This window comes from Plecotus auritus (genome assembly GCF_963455305.1).
Source record: "Plecotus auritus genome assembly, chromosome: 3".
In the NCBI taxonomy this organism is placed as follows: domain Eukaryota; kingdom Metazoa; phylum Chordata; class Mammalia; order Chiroptera; family Vespertilionidae; genus Plecotus; species Plecotus auritus.
The window spans coordinates 40,885,440-40,904,743 of NC_137772.1; the positions used below are offsets into that span (position 1 = coordinate 40,885,440).

At 39.9% G+C, this 19,304-nt stretch overlaps 1 protein-coding gene across 4 annotated transcripts in view; it reads left to right on the plus strand.

Moving 5' to 3' along the window:
- The window catches only part of NALCN (sodium leak channel, non-selective), a 314,423-nt gene that overhangs the window by 23,198 nt on the left and 271,921 nt on the right, over positions 1-19,304 (plus strand). For all 4 annotated transcript variants that reach the window (XM_080660974.1, XM_080660971.1, XM_080660973.1 and 1 more), the window contains exon 3: positions 876-1,058. In XM_080660974.1, coding sequence (XP_080517100.1) covers positions 876-1,058 — 183 coding nt within the window. The remainder of the gene's footprint in view (positions 1-875; positions 1,059-19,304) is intronic.

The following is a 19,304-nucleotide window of genomic DNA, read 5'->3' on the forward strand; positions in this document are numbered from 1 at the left end:
AGTTTGATGTAGTCCAATTTGTTTATTTTTTCCTTTGTTTCCCTTGCCCAAGGATACATATCAGAACAAATATTGCTACGAGAAATGTCTGAGATGTTACTGCCTATGTTTTCTTCTCATATTTTTATGGCACACATTTATCTTTTTAATTCCTACTTCTCTATGTTGGGATTAAGGAAAATCTTTACACAGCATATACACTGCTAGAATGAATTTCACAGAAATTTATTTTTTTGGGATTTTGGAAAAGATAACTGGGCTAAATTTGTATAATTCTCCAAAATAAAGAGTAAAGTCAATTTATTATCTTTTGAAAATGTAGGATGATATCAGATTTCAAAATATATTTTTAAAAATGTTACATATGAGATACATATGGAAAGAAAACCCTCCACATGGGCAGAGTTATGCATCAGTTCATTTTAAAAAGCATTTGTGATTTGCACTAGATAGCAATAAACATAATATGGTCTCTATTCTATGCTTTCATAGAACATTAAAAAGTTTAAAAGTAACAGTACATCAAGTTTCCATATGAATAAGTTACTAACATTTTAATTGAATCACAATCACCCTGTATTGTGGCCTGAGCAATTTCACATCTAAACTTTGGCTCCTATTAATGCATGACCACAGAAAGGTTTCATAATCTCCCTGAGTCTTCGTGTATTGATGTGGAAATTAGGCTGATTTGAGAATTAAATTACGTAAAATGTGTGAAATATCTTATATGCACTTAAGAGACATTAGTTTCCTTTTTCATACTGGTGAAATATTTCAATCTCAATATTATGTTTTCCAAATGGTGTGGTTCATAATGCAAGTTTAAGATACCATTTTATGATGTAAAATAATAACTTTAGACTATTTTGCAGTGGGTTCACTCTTTGCTGCGCATCTGTGCCATCATCAGCGTCATTTCTGTCTGTATGAACACACCCATGACGTTCGAACACTATCCTCCTCTTCAGTATGTGACCTTTACTCTGGATACTTTATTGATGTTCCTCTACACAGCAGAGATGATTGCCAAAATGCACATCCGGGGGATTGTCAAGGTGAGCCTTCCCCTGTTATTTAAGCTAAAAACCAAAATGCATTGAAAATCTAACTCAGTATATTAATTTCAGTAAAGCAAAACATCTCTTTATTTCATCTACATTGAAATCTTTTTAAATAAGGTTTCACTCTAAAGATTGATAAAAATCTGATGCATAAGAATATTTAAAAAGTGAAACAAATTGTGTAAGGCACAAAGTCTTGGAATATCTGGGAAGGAGGTAGGTGACCCGACCACCAGCTCCGTGAAGGCCAGAGTAGGGTCTATAATGCCACCTATGAGTGACCAAGTCCAAAACAAGGCACCTATTAATTTATGAATGCTGAATAATGTTATGTGATAAATATTACAGACTGATAATATTCAGCATGATGTCATTAACCTGAAGCATTTGAAGATATAAAGGGGTAAAAAGAAAGGACTTGAAATAGAAAGGAATTCCAGGACTATAGAAAAAGAATATGTAGCATGAAATTGTCACCAATGGGAAACAAAAAATAAGTAAATAAAAGAAAAAGTAAAGGAAGGGCCGGTTGAGTGTTGACCTATGAAACAAGATGTTATGGCTCAATTCCCCGTCAGGGCACTTGTCTGGGTTGCAGGCTCGATCCCCAGTAGGGGGCGTGCAGGAGGCAGCCAATCAATGATTCTTTCTCATCATTGATGTTTCTATCTCTCTCGTCCCCTGCTTTCCTCTCTGAAATAAATAAAAATATCTATATTTTTAAAAAATAGAATAGAAAGGAAATTTATTTCATGGGATATCTCTTCCTTCATAGAGGTTAACTAAGTGGGTGGCACTGTCTCATAAGTATTTCACACTGTATAATAGGATGCACCTGATAGAAGAGATGAAGGACAGGTGTGAGGTTGGAAGCTCATTTACAGATGCGTTTATTAATCACCCCAGTGCTTCTGTCAATGCGTTTGTTACTGCCTGACTTTCCTTCTTTGATTTTATTGTCATAGTGGGCTTTAAAGAACTAAATGAAAAAGAGCCCTAAGTGCTTTGCAGTTTGTATCAGTTTCCTAGTTGGTAATAATAAATGACCACAACCTTGGTGGCTTGAAACAATAGAAATGTATTGTCTCACAGTTCTGGAGGCCACAGTTCAAAACAGGGTGTCAGTAGGCCTTGATCTCTCTGAAGGTTCTGGGAAAAAGCCTTTCTTTGCCTCTTCCTAGCTTTTGGTGATTCCTGGTAATTCTTGGAATTTCTTAGCTTATCAATGCATCATTCCAATCCCCACTCCTGTCTTCACATGGCTTTCTTCTTTTTGTGTGTCTCTGTGGGCCTTCTCCTCTTCTTTTAAGGACACCAGTAATTGGATTTAGGGCCCCCACTAATCTAGTATGACCTCCTCTTAATTAATTACATCTTCAAAATACCTTATCCTATCTAATAAAGAGCTAATATGCTAATTTGACCAAACAGCAGAACAACCATCCAGATGACCTTCTGGACGAAGCTGGGGCTGCGAGGGCCGAGCCCCTTGCATGAATTTTGTGCATCTGGCCTCTAGTTTTTAAATAAGGTTGCATACTGATGTTTTGAATGGACATAGAGTTTAGGGGGACACTTCACCCTACTACACAATTAGTTTCAGCTAGCCCAGTGGTAGGCAAACTGCGGCTCGCAAGCCACATGCGGCTCTTTGGCCCCTTGAGTGTGGCTCTCCCACAAAATACCACGTGCGGGCTCTCAAGAGAAATTTCAATCATTGTACTGTTGATATTTGGTTCTGTTGACTAATGAGTTTGCCGACCACTGAGCTAGCCATTTGAATGCCCAGCTGGTTGTAAGTAGCTTTGAAAAAAGATTTTCTGAAGTTTGTTGGGTGACTCCAGAAAAATGGGGTAGTAATACAAAAGAAAAATTCAATTCAGTATAGGACTTAACTTGAAAGGAACCACCAAAGCCACAACAAACCTCATGCAAATAGCAAGAAACCGGTAAATTCAGAGACTCCCCGAAAGGCAGTCATGAGTGCAGTAAGCATGGGCCCCAGCAAATGCTGTGTGGCTATGAGTTGTGATACATAATCCACTGCAAAAATGTTGATTCATGGGAACAGTAGACATCCACCATGCCTCAACCAATGGATTTCAGCATGATTCCAATTGTCTGAGTCTTCCACAAATGGAAGGCTGGTTATTCTAAGCATTAGGTTTAGATATGGCCAAGTTTCAAAAACTGGTAGCTAAACCAGAACGGGGGAAATTTGTTTTTGTGAGAGTGCTAGAGATATCTTTTAAGTGACTATAACTTTACTCTCCAGCATAGCCTAGCCTTATTTTGAATTCTTGGAGTCCCCAGAGGACCTTGAATGACCCTGGCCTTGTGTGTATTGGTCACTCAGGCAGTGGCAGTCTCTGAATGTTCTGGGTGGGGCACTTTGGGATTGAAATACCATGTGTGGACTCACATGAGATTCTAACTTGAATGAACAAAGGCATTACATTTTCCTAGAATTAAAGTCTGTTTCTTAAGTTATTTAATAAATTAAGACTTGGATTTCACATCATGAAAATGACAATAGGCATTGCTTTAGTTGTCATAGTCAATGGTAAAAGAGCAGAGGCAGACTTGATACATAAATTATATATTCATTCCAAGTGAACAGAACACTGAATGAGCAGAGGTTTTAATAGTTAGAATATTAGAAGCCAACGCATTTGTTCAAAAGAAAAAAACTTGATTTATGACCAGGTTGTTTTCAAAGTGCTGTAAATGAGCCATTTTCAATATTATCTGATGTTCATCAACATTTGGATGAGTTATTTACTTAAACTGAATTTTGACTTATTTTCAATCTGCATGACTTAAAAAATGAAAATTAACATTAGATATGATTTTTCTATTTTCCATTTTGGTATGATTGGATTAAATACAAAACTAATGCAGATTTTAATAAGATGGCATTGCTAACATTATCTTGAAATAATCAGCACAGCTTCATATCTCATTAAAACTGGTATTCAATGTTTAAATGCTGGCTGCAATTTTGCTCAAATATGGTTAAATATGAGTTCCTGAACCAGCTTGAAATGTATCATCTCATTGAATTTTCACCATTGTGGCCTTCCCCAAAATGTTATAACTTTATTGATATTTTTTTGTACCAATTACTTCTATTAACATGAATGTTACCACAGATGAAAGAGTACATTGACTTGAGATTACATGCTTGTATTTAAAAGTTAACTTACTTTCTCAGAAGTGGGATTGCTGGATCATAAAGTAGTTCTATTTTTAATTTTTAGGACGCTCCATATTCTTTTCAATAGTGGCTGTACCAATTTACATTCTCACCAACAGCATTCAAGGGTACCCTTTCTCCTTTTTCTTACCATGACAACATCTTTTGTTTAACAGGTGTGAGGTGGTACTGCATTTTTTTTATTATTCTATTTGCCTAATGATTAGTGAAGTTGAGCATATACTTTTCATTTACTTGTGGGCCATTTGTATATCTTCTTTTGAAAAATCTATTTAGGTCTTTTGACCTTATAAAAATTGAGTTATTTATTGATTTTTTTATATTGAGTTACATATATATATATATATATATATATATATATACACACACACATACACACACACACACACACACACACACACACTACAGGCCCGGTGCATGAAATTCGTGCATTGGGGGGGTGTCCCTCAGCCCAGCCTGCACCCTCTCCAATCTGGGACCCCTTGAGGGATGTCCGAATGCCCGTTTAGGCCCGATCCTACTGGGATCGGGCCTAAACGGGCATTCGGACATCCCTCTCACAATCCAGAATTGCTGGTTCTCAACTGCTTGCCTGCCTGCCTTCCTGATTGCCCCTAACTGCTTCTGCCTGCCAGCCTGATCACCCCCTAACCACTCCCCTGCCAGCCTGATTGATGCCTAACTACTCCCCTGCCAGCCTGTTTGCCCCTAACTGCCCTCCCCTGCAAGCCTGGTCACCCCTAACTGCCCTCCCCTGCAGGCTTGATTGCCCCTATCTGCTCTCCCCTGCTGGCCTGGTCCCTCCAAACTGCCCCCCCCCCCCCCGCTGGCCTGATCGCTCACAACTGCCCTCCCCTGCTGGCCTGATCCCTCCCAACTGCTCTCCCCTGCTGGCCATCTTGTGGAGGCCATCTTGTGTCCACATGGGGGCATCCATCTTTGACCACATGGGGGCAGCTATCTTGTGTGTTGGAGTGACAGTCAATTTGCATATTACTCTTTTATTAGATAGGATAGAGGCCTGCTGCTGGGTGGGGGCCAGCTGGTTTGCCCTGAAGGGTGTCCCGGATCAGGGTGGGGGTTCCCTTGGGGCATGGGGAAGCCTGGGTGAGGGGCCTGTGGTGGTTTGCAGGCTGGCCACGCCCCCTGGCGGCCAAAGCTGAGGCCCTGGTATCTGGGATTTATTTATCTTCTATAATTGAAACTTTGTAGCCTTGAGCGGAGGCCTGGGCCAGCCAGGGTGTGCAGGAAGCTTGATTTCCTCCATTGCCAGGGAAACCCAAGCCTCCTGCTAGCTCCATGGCTGCAGCCATTTTTGTTGGGATTTATTTATTTTCTATAATTGAAACTTTGTAGCCTTGAGTGGAGTCCAGGGCCAGCCAGAGTGTGCAGGAAGCTTGGCTTCCTCCATTGCCAGGGAAACCAAGCCCCTTGTTCATTCTGTGGCTGCAGCCATCTTGGTTGGGTTAATTTGCATACTTGCTCCTGATTGGCTGGTGGGCATGGCTTGTGGGTGTAGTGGAGGTATGGTCAATTTGCATATTACTCTTTTATTAGATAGGATAATATCAAATTGTCAAGTTGTACATCTTAAATATATACAGCATTAATTGTCAATTTACAGTAAACCTGAGAAAAAAACTTACATACACTGTTAATCAAATTTACTTTTAGCAAAAAATTCATTTGTCAAAGCCAACTTAAATGCTATTGGCTTTGTATCTTTGTATCTGTAAATTTGTTTTGGTTTTATAATTGCATGAGAAATAATGTATATCCTATCTAATAAAATTAACCATCACTCCACTACACCCACAAGCCACACCCACTAGCCACGCCCACTAGCCAATCAGGAGCGAATATGCAAATTAACCCCAACCAAGATGGCTGCGGCCATGGAGAGAGCAGAAAGGAGGCTTGGGTTTCCTTGGTGATGGAGGAAGCCAAGTTTTCCGCACACCCTGGCCGGCCCAGGCCTCCGCTTAAGGCTACAAAGTTTCAATGACAGAAGATAAATAAATCCCAACAGAAATGGCTGCCGCATGGAGGGAGCAGAAGGCTTGGCTCCGCTCCAGGCTACAAAGTTTCAATTGTAGAAGTTAAATAAATTTCAGATATCAGGGCCTCTGCTTGGGTCGCCGGGGTGCCAGCCTGCAAATCACCACAGGCCCCTCGCCCAGGCCGCCCCATGCCCCAAGGGAACCCCCACCCTGATCCGGGACACCCTTCAGGGCAAACCAGCTGGCCCCCACCGGTGCACCAGGCCTCTATCCTATCTAATAAAAGAGTAATATGCAGATTGACCATCACTCCAACACACAAGATGGCTGCCCCCATGTGGTCAAAGATCCTGCCCCCGTGTGCACACAAGATGGCCACCACAAGATGGCCAGCAGGGGAGGGCAGTTGGGAGGGACCAGGCCTGCAAGAGAGGGCAGTTGGAGGCGATCAAGCCTGCTGGGGAGGGCAGTTAGGGGTGACCAGGCTGGCAGAGGAGGGAAGTTGGGGGCAAACAGGCTGGCAGGGGAGCAGTTAGACATCAATCAGGCTGGCAGGGGAGTGGTTAGGTGGTGATCAGGCTGGCAGGCAGAAGCAGTTAAGGGCAATCAGGAAGGCAGGCAGGCGAGCAGTTGGGAGCCAGCCGTCCTGGACTGTGAGAGGGATGTCCAACTGCCCATTTAGGCCCTATTCCACAGTGGGATCAGGCCTAAACGGGCAGTCGGACATCCCTCGAGGGATCCCAGATTGGAGAGGGTGCAGGCTGGGCTGAGGGACACCCCCCCCCCGTGCATGAATTTCGTGCACTGGGCCTCTAGTGTGTAGATATTTAAGTTACAATGCAATAAAATACATTATCTCACATAGGGCTCTGTTTTTTAATGGAACTCATTTTACTCAAGATTGAGTTAATTGTCAATTTACAGTAAACCTGAGAAAAAAACTTACATACACTGTTAATCAAATTTACTTTTAACAGTTAATCTTAGTCTAAGTTTTTAAACCTTTATTTAACACTTGTCTGCTAAAAAACATTTTTTGAGATATTTCCATGCTTTTCTACCTTCAGTTGTCAGCAGCACTGTTTTTTTACTTCTCACTCAATTTTTTGCCTTACCCAGAATGATTTGCAGATATGTACTGTATTTGTTCACTTATATGACTTACACTTTTTTTATATATATAGCAATATTATGAATATACTAGAAGCCTGATGCATGAAGATTCATGCAGGAGTGGGCCTTCCTTTCCCTGGCTGCCAGCACCGCCTTTCTGCTATGGCCCCGGAGCCACCTCTTTCTGCTCAGGCCCTGCCTTCCCATGCTACCCAGAGGCCCTGAACTGCTGGGGTGGTGTGGAACGCCTGTGTCGACACAAGCATCCCACCCCACCCCTGACCCCTCCATGCCTGCATATGCAAATTAACCCGCCATCTTTGTTGGATTAATTTGCATACTCACTACTGATTGGCTGGTGGGCCTTGCAAAGGTACGGTCAATTTGCATCTTTTGCTTTTATTAGTGTAGATAGATGTACATTATTCTATTTACGCATCAGGTTACTCTTAATATGTTTCACATTGTTTGGAACAGAGCTGTGTGTTTTAAATGTTCAAATAGTAAATGTTTATTACACAGGATGGGCAAAAGCAGGTCTAGAGTTATTCGTAGGGAAAATAATACAATAATCAATAAATAAAAATATAAGATTAAACTGTTTTGCATACTCACAACTGTAAACCTACTTTTACGCACCCTTGTACACTGATTTTTCAACTAAAATATCTTTAACAGTGAGATTTAGTTATTAAGCAAGCAACTCCAGTATGCCATATGTCATCTGTGTGGAAGAGTATATGTGAGTCGATTTACACATATGTCAGAGATTTGAGGAATGCTGCTTTTTTATTTTTGGAAGAATTTTTCCATACATTAACTATATTAATCCATAATAAAATATTTATAGAAGCAAGCCAGTGTATTGGTGCCCAACCAGCATTTTAAAAAGTCTTTAAAATTATAACTAGCTTGTTTTGGCAATGTTATGGTACACATAAAATTTATATCTAATGCTTAAAGTAATATGATCTAATAATACCTAGTTTATAAAATTATTTGCAACAAACCAAACCCAGAAGCTTTATTTTTCAAAACAAAAGTCCTGAAGCTGTGGCTTTCTAGTATTGCCCACTAATTTTTTGAACTAGTGGTTCACCATATATATTAAACTATAAATTTAAATATTAGACATTAAGATTTTAATTTATTTAGGATATAATTATAATATAAATATAAGAGAGAGTTATCATCTTAAACCCAACTATAATTCCCAATCATTCAGTAAACATTGATTGAGCACTTAAATAATCTCATAAGTGCCCCGGGAGGAGGGACAAAAGAGAGCAGAGCCCCTGTTCTCAGAGAAAGCCTGGCCTACTTTGGGAACTGACTTGTAAAGCACATGCAGGCACTTCTCATTTTCTGCATCCAATCTGTTCCTGAAAGTATGTTGGATAGTATGTTTTCAGAAAACAAGGGCCTGTATTCCATTCTTTTAAATGGGAAAACGAATGCATTACAGCAATCCCAACCAATGTCTCCAAATATCACTAAATCACTCTCTAACATAAATAACTATGTCTTTTGTAATAAACAGCACTTAAATGGCACAATTATTTGTACTTATTCAAGTCAGTAGTGGATGTTTTGTATGCACCCTACCAAAATAGTAACCTGTGCTCTTATATAAATAGGCAGAGAAATAATGTTAAAGTACTGTCAATGGTATTTCATTTAATCTATGAGGTCATCAATTGTAAGATAAAGCATCACTTTACTGGTCCTTAAGAAAGAAAATATGTTGCTAATTACACCTTGATGGTAGATTGTAAGATTGTAATTGATGCACCAATTATAAGATGCATTCTAAATTCAGAAATATTAAATTGTGTTTGGGGGAGGGGAGAGTATGTCTTTAAATTGGTGAAATATGAGCAAACTGACTGGGATTGGTAGACTCAAATCTTGGGTCCAGTGAAAGGCTGTATATCAAGGGGAAAATGAGGAAGAGGAAAGTGGTGATGCACTTCACACTTATCCACTGATAAGTAGATAAAAAAACCAGGCAAGATTTAGCCCAAAAGCGACAGAGCTTTACCTGTATTTGGCACACCATACTTTCTTGCAGGGTTCATGGACAACTTAACTGTTTCCACTGGCACCTGTGCAGTTTCCTTAGAGTGAATCTAGATACATAGTGATTTCGGGGCAAATGTTTTTGCAAATATAAATAGTTGTTATTTATATAATGAGAATTCAGACAGTGAGAGAGAAACCTTTAGTGTTTTGTGAAAATGCTATAATTGTGGGTAAAAAGGGAATGTGGGGAGAGAGCACAAAAAATAATGAAAAATTCTGCTTGGGGAATATCTTACAAGTCTTAAAGAAAGGAATGTGAATGTCTTGAAGGATGAGTCAATGTGGTCCATGACACAGGCGATGGGGCATGGAAGTAAAGAATTTCACAGAGAGAGAAAAGGAATATCCCGAGACACAACGGCATGGAACAGCCTGGTGCTTTGGAGACCTCTGAGGAGTCAGGGGTAGCAGATGGGGGTGCACAGGGAGCAGCTGGAGAGGATTCTGTGAAGGCAGGCCTGGCTGCACCGTGGAGAGCTTGCATGCCCTGCAAAGAACTCAGACTTCATTATGTGGTCAGTGAAGATGCATGGGGGATGAAAATCTGAGAGTGACAAGATTGGATTTGTATTTGAGAAGTTCACTGTGGAGGTAACACGCTTGATGCATAACAGAAGAGAGAAATTGAAGCTTCTGTCAAGAAATGTCTAACAATTTTTGTTAGAGGGATGTATTTTTAAAGGATTTTACATATTTTATAATGTTGCTCAAGCTTGAAAGTACCCTCCAGGTAATTCCTATTCTCCAATAATTTTTTTCTAATTACCTCCCCAACTTATTCCTGCTCTGAGAAGCATTCTAGCTCCCTAAATCCCTTAGAGAGGCAAAAATAAACCATTTGGAAGATATATGTTTGTGATGCTGCACAACATCCGATGTGTTGCAAACTGTGAATTTTTCAGACAATGCTCAGTTTGTCTATTTTCCATCTGGCAAGAGACCTAGGTAAAATCACATGCATCCACTGAGCACTGCTGAAGTAATAAATAATAATGCTAAGACACAGTGACAGATGGGCCCTGGGAATTCAAAACCATAAATCATTCGCTCATGAAACTGTACCAGTGCATATCATTTCATAAACTGCAAACTATTTCCCTATAAATGTCCTCAGGTGAATGTGCTTGTTTCTCTGCTTGTTAAATACTTGCATGGCAATTTAAGTTACTCTCATATACTGTATAATTGGCAGCCTTTCAGTGTTTGCCTTTGTAAAAATTGACAGCTCTTGAATAACTCATCTCCCCAGCACCAGCATGCTGATTTTTGCCCATAGCTTAAGCACTCTCCGCCCTCCATTTCCTGTTAATACAACCAACAAATTAAAAACTTTCTTTCCTATTTGAGGTGTTAAAAATTCTCAAGTACCACTGGGCATTCATGTATGTTATTCTGATTGTATATTTTGGAAGCATGTAGAAAGGATAATTTATTATTTGCAAATATTATAACTTGGGCACTAATACAGTAAGATTTTAAATGGAATCATAGCAACCTTTAACCAGCTATGGTTGAGTCCTTAAACATGCAAATTGAAACAAGAGTAAATTTGATGAATATGTCAGACACAAAATGTAATAGGAGCTTATATTTCATAGTACTGGCTTTATTTTTATTTTTTTATTTTTTTAAATAAATCTTTATTCAGATTATTACAATTGTTTCTCCTTTTTCCCCCCATAGCTCCCCTCCACCCGGTTCCCACCCCACCTTCTGCCCTTACCTCCCCCCCACTGTCCTCATCCATAGGTGTATGATTTTTGTCCAGTCTCTTCCTGAACTCCCCATACCCCTTTCCCCCTGAGAATTACCATTCCACTCCCTTTCTATGCCCCTGATTCTATTATATTCACCAGATTATTCTGTTCCTCAGGTTTTTAATTCACTTGATTTTTAGGTTCACTTGTTGATAGATATTGTTGTTCATAATTTTTATCTTTACTTTTTTCTTCTTCCTCTTCTTTAAGAATACCTTTCAGCATTTCATATAATACTGGTTTGGTGGTGATGAACTCCTTTAGCTTTTTCTTATCTGTGAAGCTCTTTATCTGCCCTTCAATTCTGAATGATAGCTTTGCTGGGTAGAGTAATCTTGGTTGTAGGTTCTTGCTATTCATCACATTGAAAATTTCTTGCCACTCCCATCGGGCCTTCATAGTTTCTGTTGAGAAATCAGCTGACAGTCATATGGGTGCACCCTTGTAGGTAATTAACTGTTTTTCTCTTGCTGCTTTTAATATTCTCTCTTTGTCTTTTGCTCTTGGCATTTTAATTATGATGTGTCTTGGTGTGGTCCTCTTTGGATTCCTTTTGTTTGGGGTTCTGTGCGCTTCCTGGACTTGTAAGTCTATTTCTTTCACCAGGTGGGGGAAGTTTTCGGTCATTATTTCTTCAAATAGGTTTTCAGTATCTTGCTCTCTCTCTTCTTCTGGCACTCCCATAATTCTGATGTTGGTACGCTTGAAGTTGTCCCAGAGTCTTCTTACACTATCTTCAACTTTTTGGATTTTTTTTTTGCTTTTTGCTTTTTCGGTTGAGTGTTTTTTGCTTCTTTGTATTTCAATTCTTTGACTTGATTCTTGTGTTCCTCTAGTCTGTTGTTGGGTCTCTGTATAATATTTTTTATTTCAGTCAGTGTATGTTTAATTTCTAGTTGGTCCTTTTTCATATCTTCGAGGGTCTCGTTATATTTATCGGCCTTTTCTAGGATATTCTTGAAAAGCCTTATAACCGTGGTTTTGAATTCTATATCCAGTCTTTTGTTTTCCTCCATTTCTTTAGTTTGTGATCTGTTTCTTTGATGCCGCATTTTCACTGCTTCCCTGAGTTGGTAGGGTAGATTTGTGTGCTAGGTTTCCTATATGGCCCAGTGGGTCGGCCTCCCTAGTTAACCTGAGGTGGACACTCTTGGTGCACCCCTTTGTGGACTGTGTGTACAGCCTTGTTGCAATTAAGTCTTGATTGTTGTTGGTATCACTGGGAAGAATTGACCTCCGGGCCAGATGGCTGTAAGGATCAGCTGTGTCTATGCTGGGAGAAGTTCGGTGCTGGAGACAGCCTTATAGGATTAGACTTGCCAAATTGCAATAGCCTCTGTGCTCAGCTTGGATGGGGTGCAGTCTCAGGGCGGAGCAGACAGTATTGGCTTCCCGTCAGCCTTGCCCTTGGGCGCATGCGCGCCTGCAGACCTCCGCCTTCCCCGGCTCCCGAGTCTCTGCCTGAGAGTCCAGATTCCCCCCACAAGAGCGTGGGTCCCCAGGGGCTTGCCTGGAACTGGGGTCCAGTTCAGTCAGAACTGGGGTTCAGTGCAGTCAGGAGCCTCCAACTCCCTTCCACTAGGGAAAGCCTGTGGCAACCTCCGCAGCCTTTGTGCGCACTGGCACGCGCGCGCCTTCAGACCTCTGCCTTCCCCAGCTCCCGAGTCTCCGCCCGAGAGTCCAGACTCCCCCCGTAAGAGCGTGGGTCCCCAGGGGCTCGCCCAGAACTGGGGTTCAGTGCAGTTAGAACTGGGGTTCAGTGCGGTCGGGGGCTTCCTTCCCCCTTCCGCCAGAGAAAGTCAGCCAGGCTCTCAGCCGCCCTTCCTCTCTGCGCGCACAAAGACCCTTTGCCGTACTCCAATTCTCTGTGAGCTTTTCTTTTTCCTTCTAGTTGTAGAATTTTCACTCAGCCAGCTTTCCTGTGGTTCTGGATGGTGTCCGTTCTGTCTTTTAGTTGTAGTTTTGAAATTGTTGTGTGAGGCAGCAGTTTAGGTGCTTACCTATGCCGCCATCTTGGTTTCTCCCATAGTACCGGCTTTAAAAGTCTGTATGCTATTTATTAAAAAGATATTTTAGACTTATGGAGCCTTAGTGATTATGTATAATGTTTAATACAATCTCAATTTTAAATCAGTCACATTTACAATTACCATACAATGCACAAATTATATAAACATGACCTAATTCCTATTTGCATGGCATGTACCCTCTGCTTATTCACACTATAACCCAAGAAATATCCAAAAGTTATCTCATAATTCTGTGATCTTTCATGTTCACATAGGGAAAGATACTACCTTGAAAGGAAGTATGAACATCTTTCCCTTTCTGCCAGGAGTTTCAATTGATGGATGAATGGGTGCCTTCATGGAGCACATGAATTGACTTTTTACTGTATGCATTATAATCTACAGAACTTCTTTAAGACATGGTTCATGTGCTTACCTAATAATTAATTTAACATATGTCCAATGTCACATGCTGTGCCAGGTGCTGGGAATAGTTTCTAAAATTGTCTGAAGTCTCAAGGTGCTACTAATTTTCAGAATAGATTGAAACATTTACCATGGAGGATAGACTTTGTAAAAAATGCAACACAAAAAATATGTTTAGAGAAGATTTAGGTAGGGAACCCAAACTTCATAATTATATATGATAAGTTGAAATGATTAAAAGATAAATTAATGAAGTCATCAAATGGGGATTTCAAAGGACTGTTCTGTAAATTACACAATAATTACATTATTTATATACATGAACTGAGTTGCCAGTTGTTACATGATGTGCAAATTAAAGCATTGATCATAGTAGGCTGTGGTCAGATAAGAGCCTAGAGGAAAAAAAATGGTGCAGACTTGGGAGACTTTGTAGGAAGACAGACAATGAACACTAAAGGGCAAAAGGTTATAAAAAAAAAAGAAGGGGAAAATCTGAGTGTTATTGGTCTTTGTATTCCAGGACTCTAACACTGCTTATTAAAGTTTTCTATAAATATTGAATGACTCTTGGGAACATGAACCCCAAAATAATATGGAAAATGTATGCCCAGTGGATTATTTCACATATTTTACATATTCTTATAAAAAATAAGAAGCCAGTTCTACTTGACCTAGTGTGTGGTGGTCCTGTTTGCTACAGTTAAATGCCACTATGAATATCTGGAAGGTCTAAATCAGAAAACACTCTAAACAAAGCAACTAAAATTACTTCCTAACTCAAAAATAGTTTTCTATGTTGTATAGCAGAAGTTTTGCTAAGCCAGTTTTCTTGTGTGTTTTTTTTTTTAATCTTTATTGTTGAGATTATTATAGATGTCCCTCTTTTTCCTCCGCCCCCCCATAGCTTCCCTCCACCCAGTTCCCAACCCACCCCAGGCCCTCGATACCTTATTGTCTGTGTCCATAGGTAATGCATTCATGCATATAAGATCTTTGTCTAATCTCTTCCCCCTCCAACACCCCCTTGCCTCTGATAATACTCAGTCTGTTCCATTTCTATGCCCCTGATTCTATTCCATTCACCAGTTTATTCTGTTCAGATTTTTTATTCATTTGATTTTTAGATTCAGTTGTTACTAGATATGTATTTGTTGCCACTTTGTTGTTCATATTTTTTATTTTTATCTTTTTCTCCTTCTTCCTCTTCTTAAAGAATACCCTTCAACACTTCATATAATCCTGGTTTGGTGGTGATGAACTCCTTTAGCTTTTTCTTGTCTGTGAAGCTCAGTATCTGACCTTTAATTCTAAATTATAGTTTTGCTGGGTAAAGTAATCTGGTTGTAGGTTCTTGCTAATCATTACTTTGAATATTTCTTGCCAATCCCTTCTGGCCTGCATTGTTTCTGTTGAGAAATCAGCTGACAGTCGTATAAGCACTCCCTTGTAGGTAACTAATTGCTTTTCTCTTGATGCTTTTAAGATTCTATCTTTGTCTTTTGTCCTTGGCATTTTAATTATGATGTGTCTTGGTGTGGGTCTCCAGGGAGGTGCAAAGTCAGCCACTGCCTGGGGCCACCCAGCAGGAGCTACAGAGAGATCTGCAGATTGCTCCTCTTTGTATAGGGTTTGGAAGTGCACAGATGAGGCTCAGCTATGAAGCAAGGCAGGCTGGTGCTGGTGTGGGTCTTGAGTCTTTTATTGATAGGTTTGGGGCTCCCTGACCCAACTGCAACTTGTTTAACAGGTTTTAGCCTGAGAAAGGATAGGCCATTCATATGCAAAAGCAGTTGCACTCAGCTTGGATGAGGTTGTAAATTGTGTGGGGTGGGGTCTCAGAATCTCCAGTGCTGGGCAAACAGAATGGCTGCCAGTCAACCCTACAATGAGGTCCCTGAACAGGAACAATGATTGCTGAGAGCACCTCCATCTGGAAGAAAGCCACCCTGAGTTCCTGCCCTGATGCCAGGCAGTCTAATTTCTCTTAGTATGTGTCTTGGTCACCCAGAGCCTTGCCAGCACTGGAGCTCAGAAGAGGTGGGAGCTTGTAAATTCAGTTTGTGGTGTGGGCCTTTTAAGAGGAGCAGCTGGGTCTCCAGCAGCCTCTGTGTCACTGAGCCCCAGTCCCCACTGGTTTTTACAGCTCATAGTTCTTACTGCTTGTAGGGACTTCTTTTCCCAACTCTGAGACCCTGGGTTGGGTGTCTGGTGTGGGGCTGGGACCCCTTTCTTCTCTGGGCAGCCTCCGCAGAGGCAATTTCCCTCCCGAAAAAAAGCGGCATACATGGGTGCAGGATCAGCCGGCTCCTCGCCTCCGCACCTCCTACCAGTCTCAGTGTGCTTTCTTCTTTACTTCTCTGTTGTAAGACTTCCATTCAGCCAGCTTTCTAGCAGTTCTGGATGATGTTGTTCTATATTTCAGTTGTAATTTTGATGTGGTTGTGGGAGGCAGTGAGTACAGGTGTTTGCTTATGCTGCCATCTTGGTTCTCTAAGCCAGTTTTCATATCATGAGGTCATTTTAAATTAGAATGTGCTTGCATGCTTTGTTTTACTCAGGATCCCCACCATGGTGTCTAAAATGTTTTAAAATAATCTGTCTTTTTATGTAGTTGGGTCAGATTTGCAACATCAATTTCCTTAGCAAACAGATTTATATAGTAAATATGAAGTAAACATTTAGCCAATTCTCTTATTGATAGCTTTCCTTTCTTAATTTTCGAGGCCCACATTTTTCAAATTTAACTTTATTTGTGGCAACTAACAAAATGATGTTTGTTAAATCTAAAATGTTCACCTTTAAAAAATTTAATTTTGAAAATCCATTTAAAAAATGGAACACATGGTCATTAATCAAGAGATATATATGGATGTACTGTGAAAACTATATCTCTCTTGGACACTTCCATTCCCCTCCTAAGAAAACATCACTATTTATCCTCACTTTTTACATTTTAAGTAATCCTCAATATAATGGAAGCTCTCATCTTCTATCTTATTGAACATAATTCATTATTAAAGCAGATTATTAGCAATAAAAGAGGTTAATTGTAGTGACACTACATATAACATTTTTCAATGACAAAAAATAAGTAAAATAATACAGTTGAGAAAAAATACCACATAAACTCATTATTTTGAGTGTATGTGCACCCAGTGATCTATAATTATCCATTTTTCTTCCTAACATTTACTTTTAATTGTTCCTATTTTAAAACAGTTCTCTGCTGAGTCCCATAAAGTTTCAGTTTTCATTTTTGGATTTCTTTGTAATTTTTAAACAATCACTACTATGCCTAGTTCTTAAAATGAAGATCAAGCGATATTTTTTCTCTCTTTTTACCTAACATACAAGTAAATAACACATTTGTTTAATAAAAGTTAATTTGAAAATATACACTTTTATTTTTCTGCATAACATTGACTGTATAATTATGATTTTTAAAAAATTAACTGTGAATGTAAGTTACATAAAGACAGGAATTCTTGTTGTTATTTTTTTCACTTCTTTATCACCAGTGCCTTGAGCACTGCCTAGTGAAGAGAGGTGTTCTATACATGGAGTGAAGGAATTGAATGAATGAATGAATGAATGAACAAATAATTTTTTTTTTATGTATTAAACAATTCAAGGGAATCTTCAAAGCACAACTTTAATTTGTATTCCATTATTTTTTGGATGTTAATAAAAATTAGGCTCAGAGAAAATTATATGTAGATTATAATTAATTTATATTTTCAGTTAGTTGTGTAATATACAAGGCAAATAAGAAGCTCATGGCAATAGATGCCTTGTGAGGTCCTGAAGACAGATATAATATTCTTAAATTATTTGTTCTATATTTAATATGTGTGCATGTGTGTATATGACCAGCAGCATCCTGAAATGCAGTTTTTCTCTTCATCGGGTTTAAATCATCATATAATGATCAAAGCACTTAATTTAATAGGGTCATTGCCTTCCTAGTTACCCAGACCCCAAGCCTCAGAGTTTGCTCTCATATGTCTTTTGTGTCTTCTTAATACACACCACGTTTGGTTGATTCTCTTGCCACTGATAAAATTATTTGTGCATTCATTTGGGAACTAGCATTGTTTTCTCTAAACTCTCCATAAAATTAATCTTATCTCTCCAACCATATTTTTAGCTTTATTATAAGTTACTTGCCTGTATATTAGCTAATTGTGTACATAACTTTTTCTACACAAAATTGGTGTGTGTGTGTGTTTGTGTGTATGTGTGTGACTATGCAGCTTCTTGAGTAAAGTCATTATGCATCCTCTTCTGTAAATAGGTGTTTACCCAGTGTCCACTACATTTGTGATTTATCATACTATTAGTTTTACAAACAGCATAAAATATTTCTGGAAACTTCTCAGGGAAACTTTGATAACCGATTTGTTACTAAGGGTAGAAGGTTCTGAAAATTATTTTTATTTATAAACATTTAAAATAACAATTATTTTATTTTTTTAAATATCCTGCAATATATCTTACCATTTTGTTTTAAATTTTGGGATTATGTCCCTGTTTTTATTTTCTATGTGGATGCAGTCATGGCAGTAATGACAGATATGACGGAATTCAGAATAGAGTTTCATGGATTCTGCAGAAGGAATGACAGTGTGATGTTCCTAAGAAAGCAAAGGCCTTTCTATTCAATGCTTTCAATTCTATCTTCATGGGGTTTTTTGTTTTATTATTCTAAAGGAAAATTTTTCTAAAATTTCAATTTTATAAATAACTAGAAGCCCAGTGCACGAAATTCATGCACGGGGAAGAGGGGTGTCGTGTCCCTCAACCCAGCCTGCACCCTCTCCAATCTGGGACATCCCTCTCACAATCCAGGACTGCTGGCTCCCAACTGCTCGCCTGCCTGCCTGCCTGATTGCCCCTAACTGCTTCTGCCTGCCAGCCTGATCACCCCCTAACCACTCCCTGCCAGTGTGATCAATGCCTTACTGCTCCCCTGCCAGCCCAATTGCCCCTAACTGTCCTCCCCTGCTGGCCTGGTCACCCCTAACTGCCCTCCCCTGCCAGCTTGGTTGCCCCTAACTGCCCTCCCCTGCTGGCCTGGTCGCCCCCAACTGCCCTCCCCTGCAAACCTGGTCCCCCCCAACTGCTCTCCCCTGCTGGCCTGGTCCCTCTCAACTGCCCTCCCCTGCAGGCCTGGTCCCTCCCAACTGCCCTCCCCTGCTGGTCTGATTGCCCACAACTGCCCTACCCTGCCATCTTGTGGTGGCCATCTTGTGTCCACATGGGGGTGGCCATCTTTGACCACATGGGGGCAGCCATCTTGTGTGTTGGAGTGATGGTCAATTTGCATATTACTCTTTTATTAGATAGGATAAGAATCCTAATGTCAGAGTAGATTCACTATTCAAAAATGAAAGTAGTATGTCTTGTGTATCGTATGTCTTGTGTATCGTTCTTTAACATGTATAATCCCAATTAAAGTTAGTATATATTTTCTTTGAAAATGAAGACCAATTTCTTCTTCTTCACTTTCAATTTAGCTTGAGGTGAAGTTCTGGTTAATCTTCTACAGATGGTGGTTGATCCCCAGGTTTAAAGGCCTTTACACTGACCACTGTGTGCTCTTTAGGAAGACAGTTTAGGACCAAGCTGCCTAT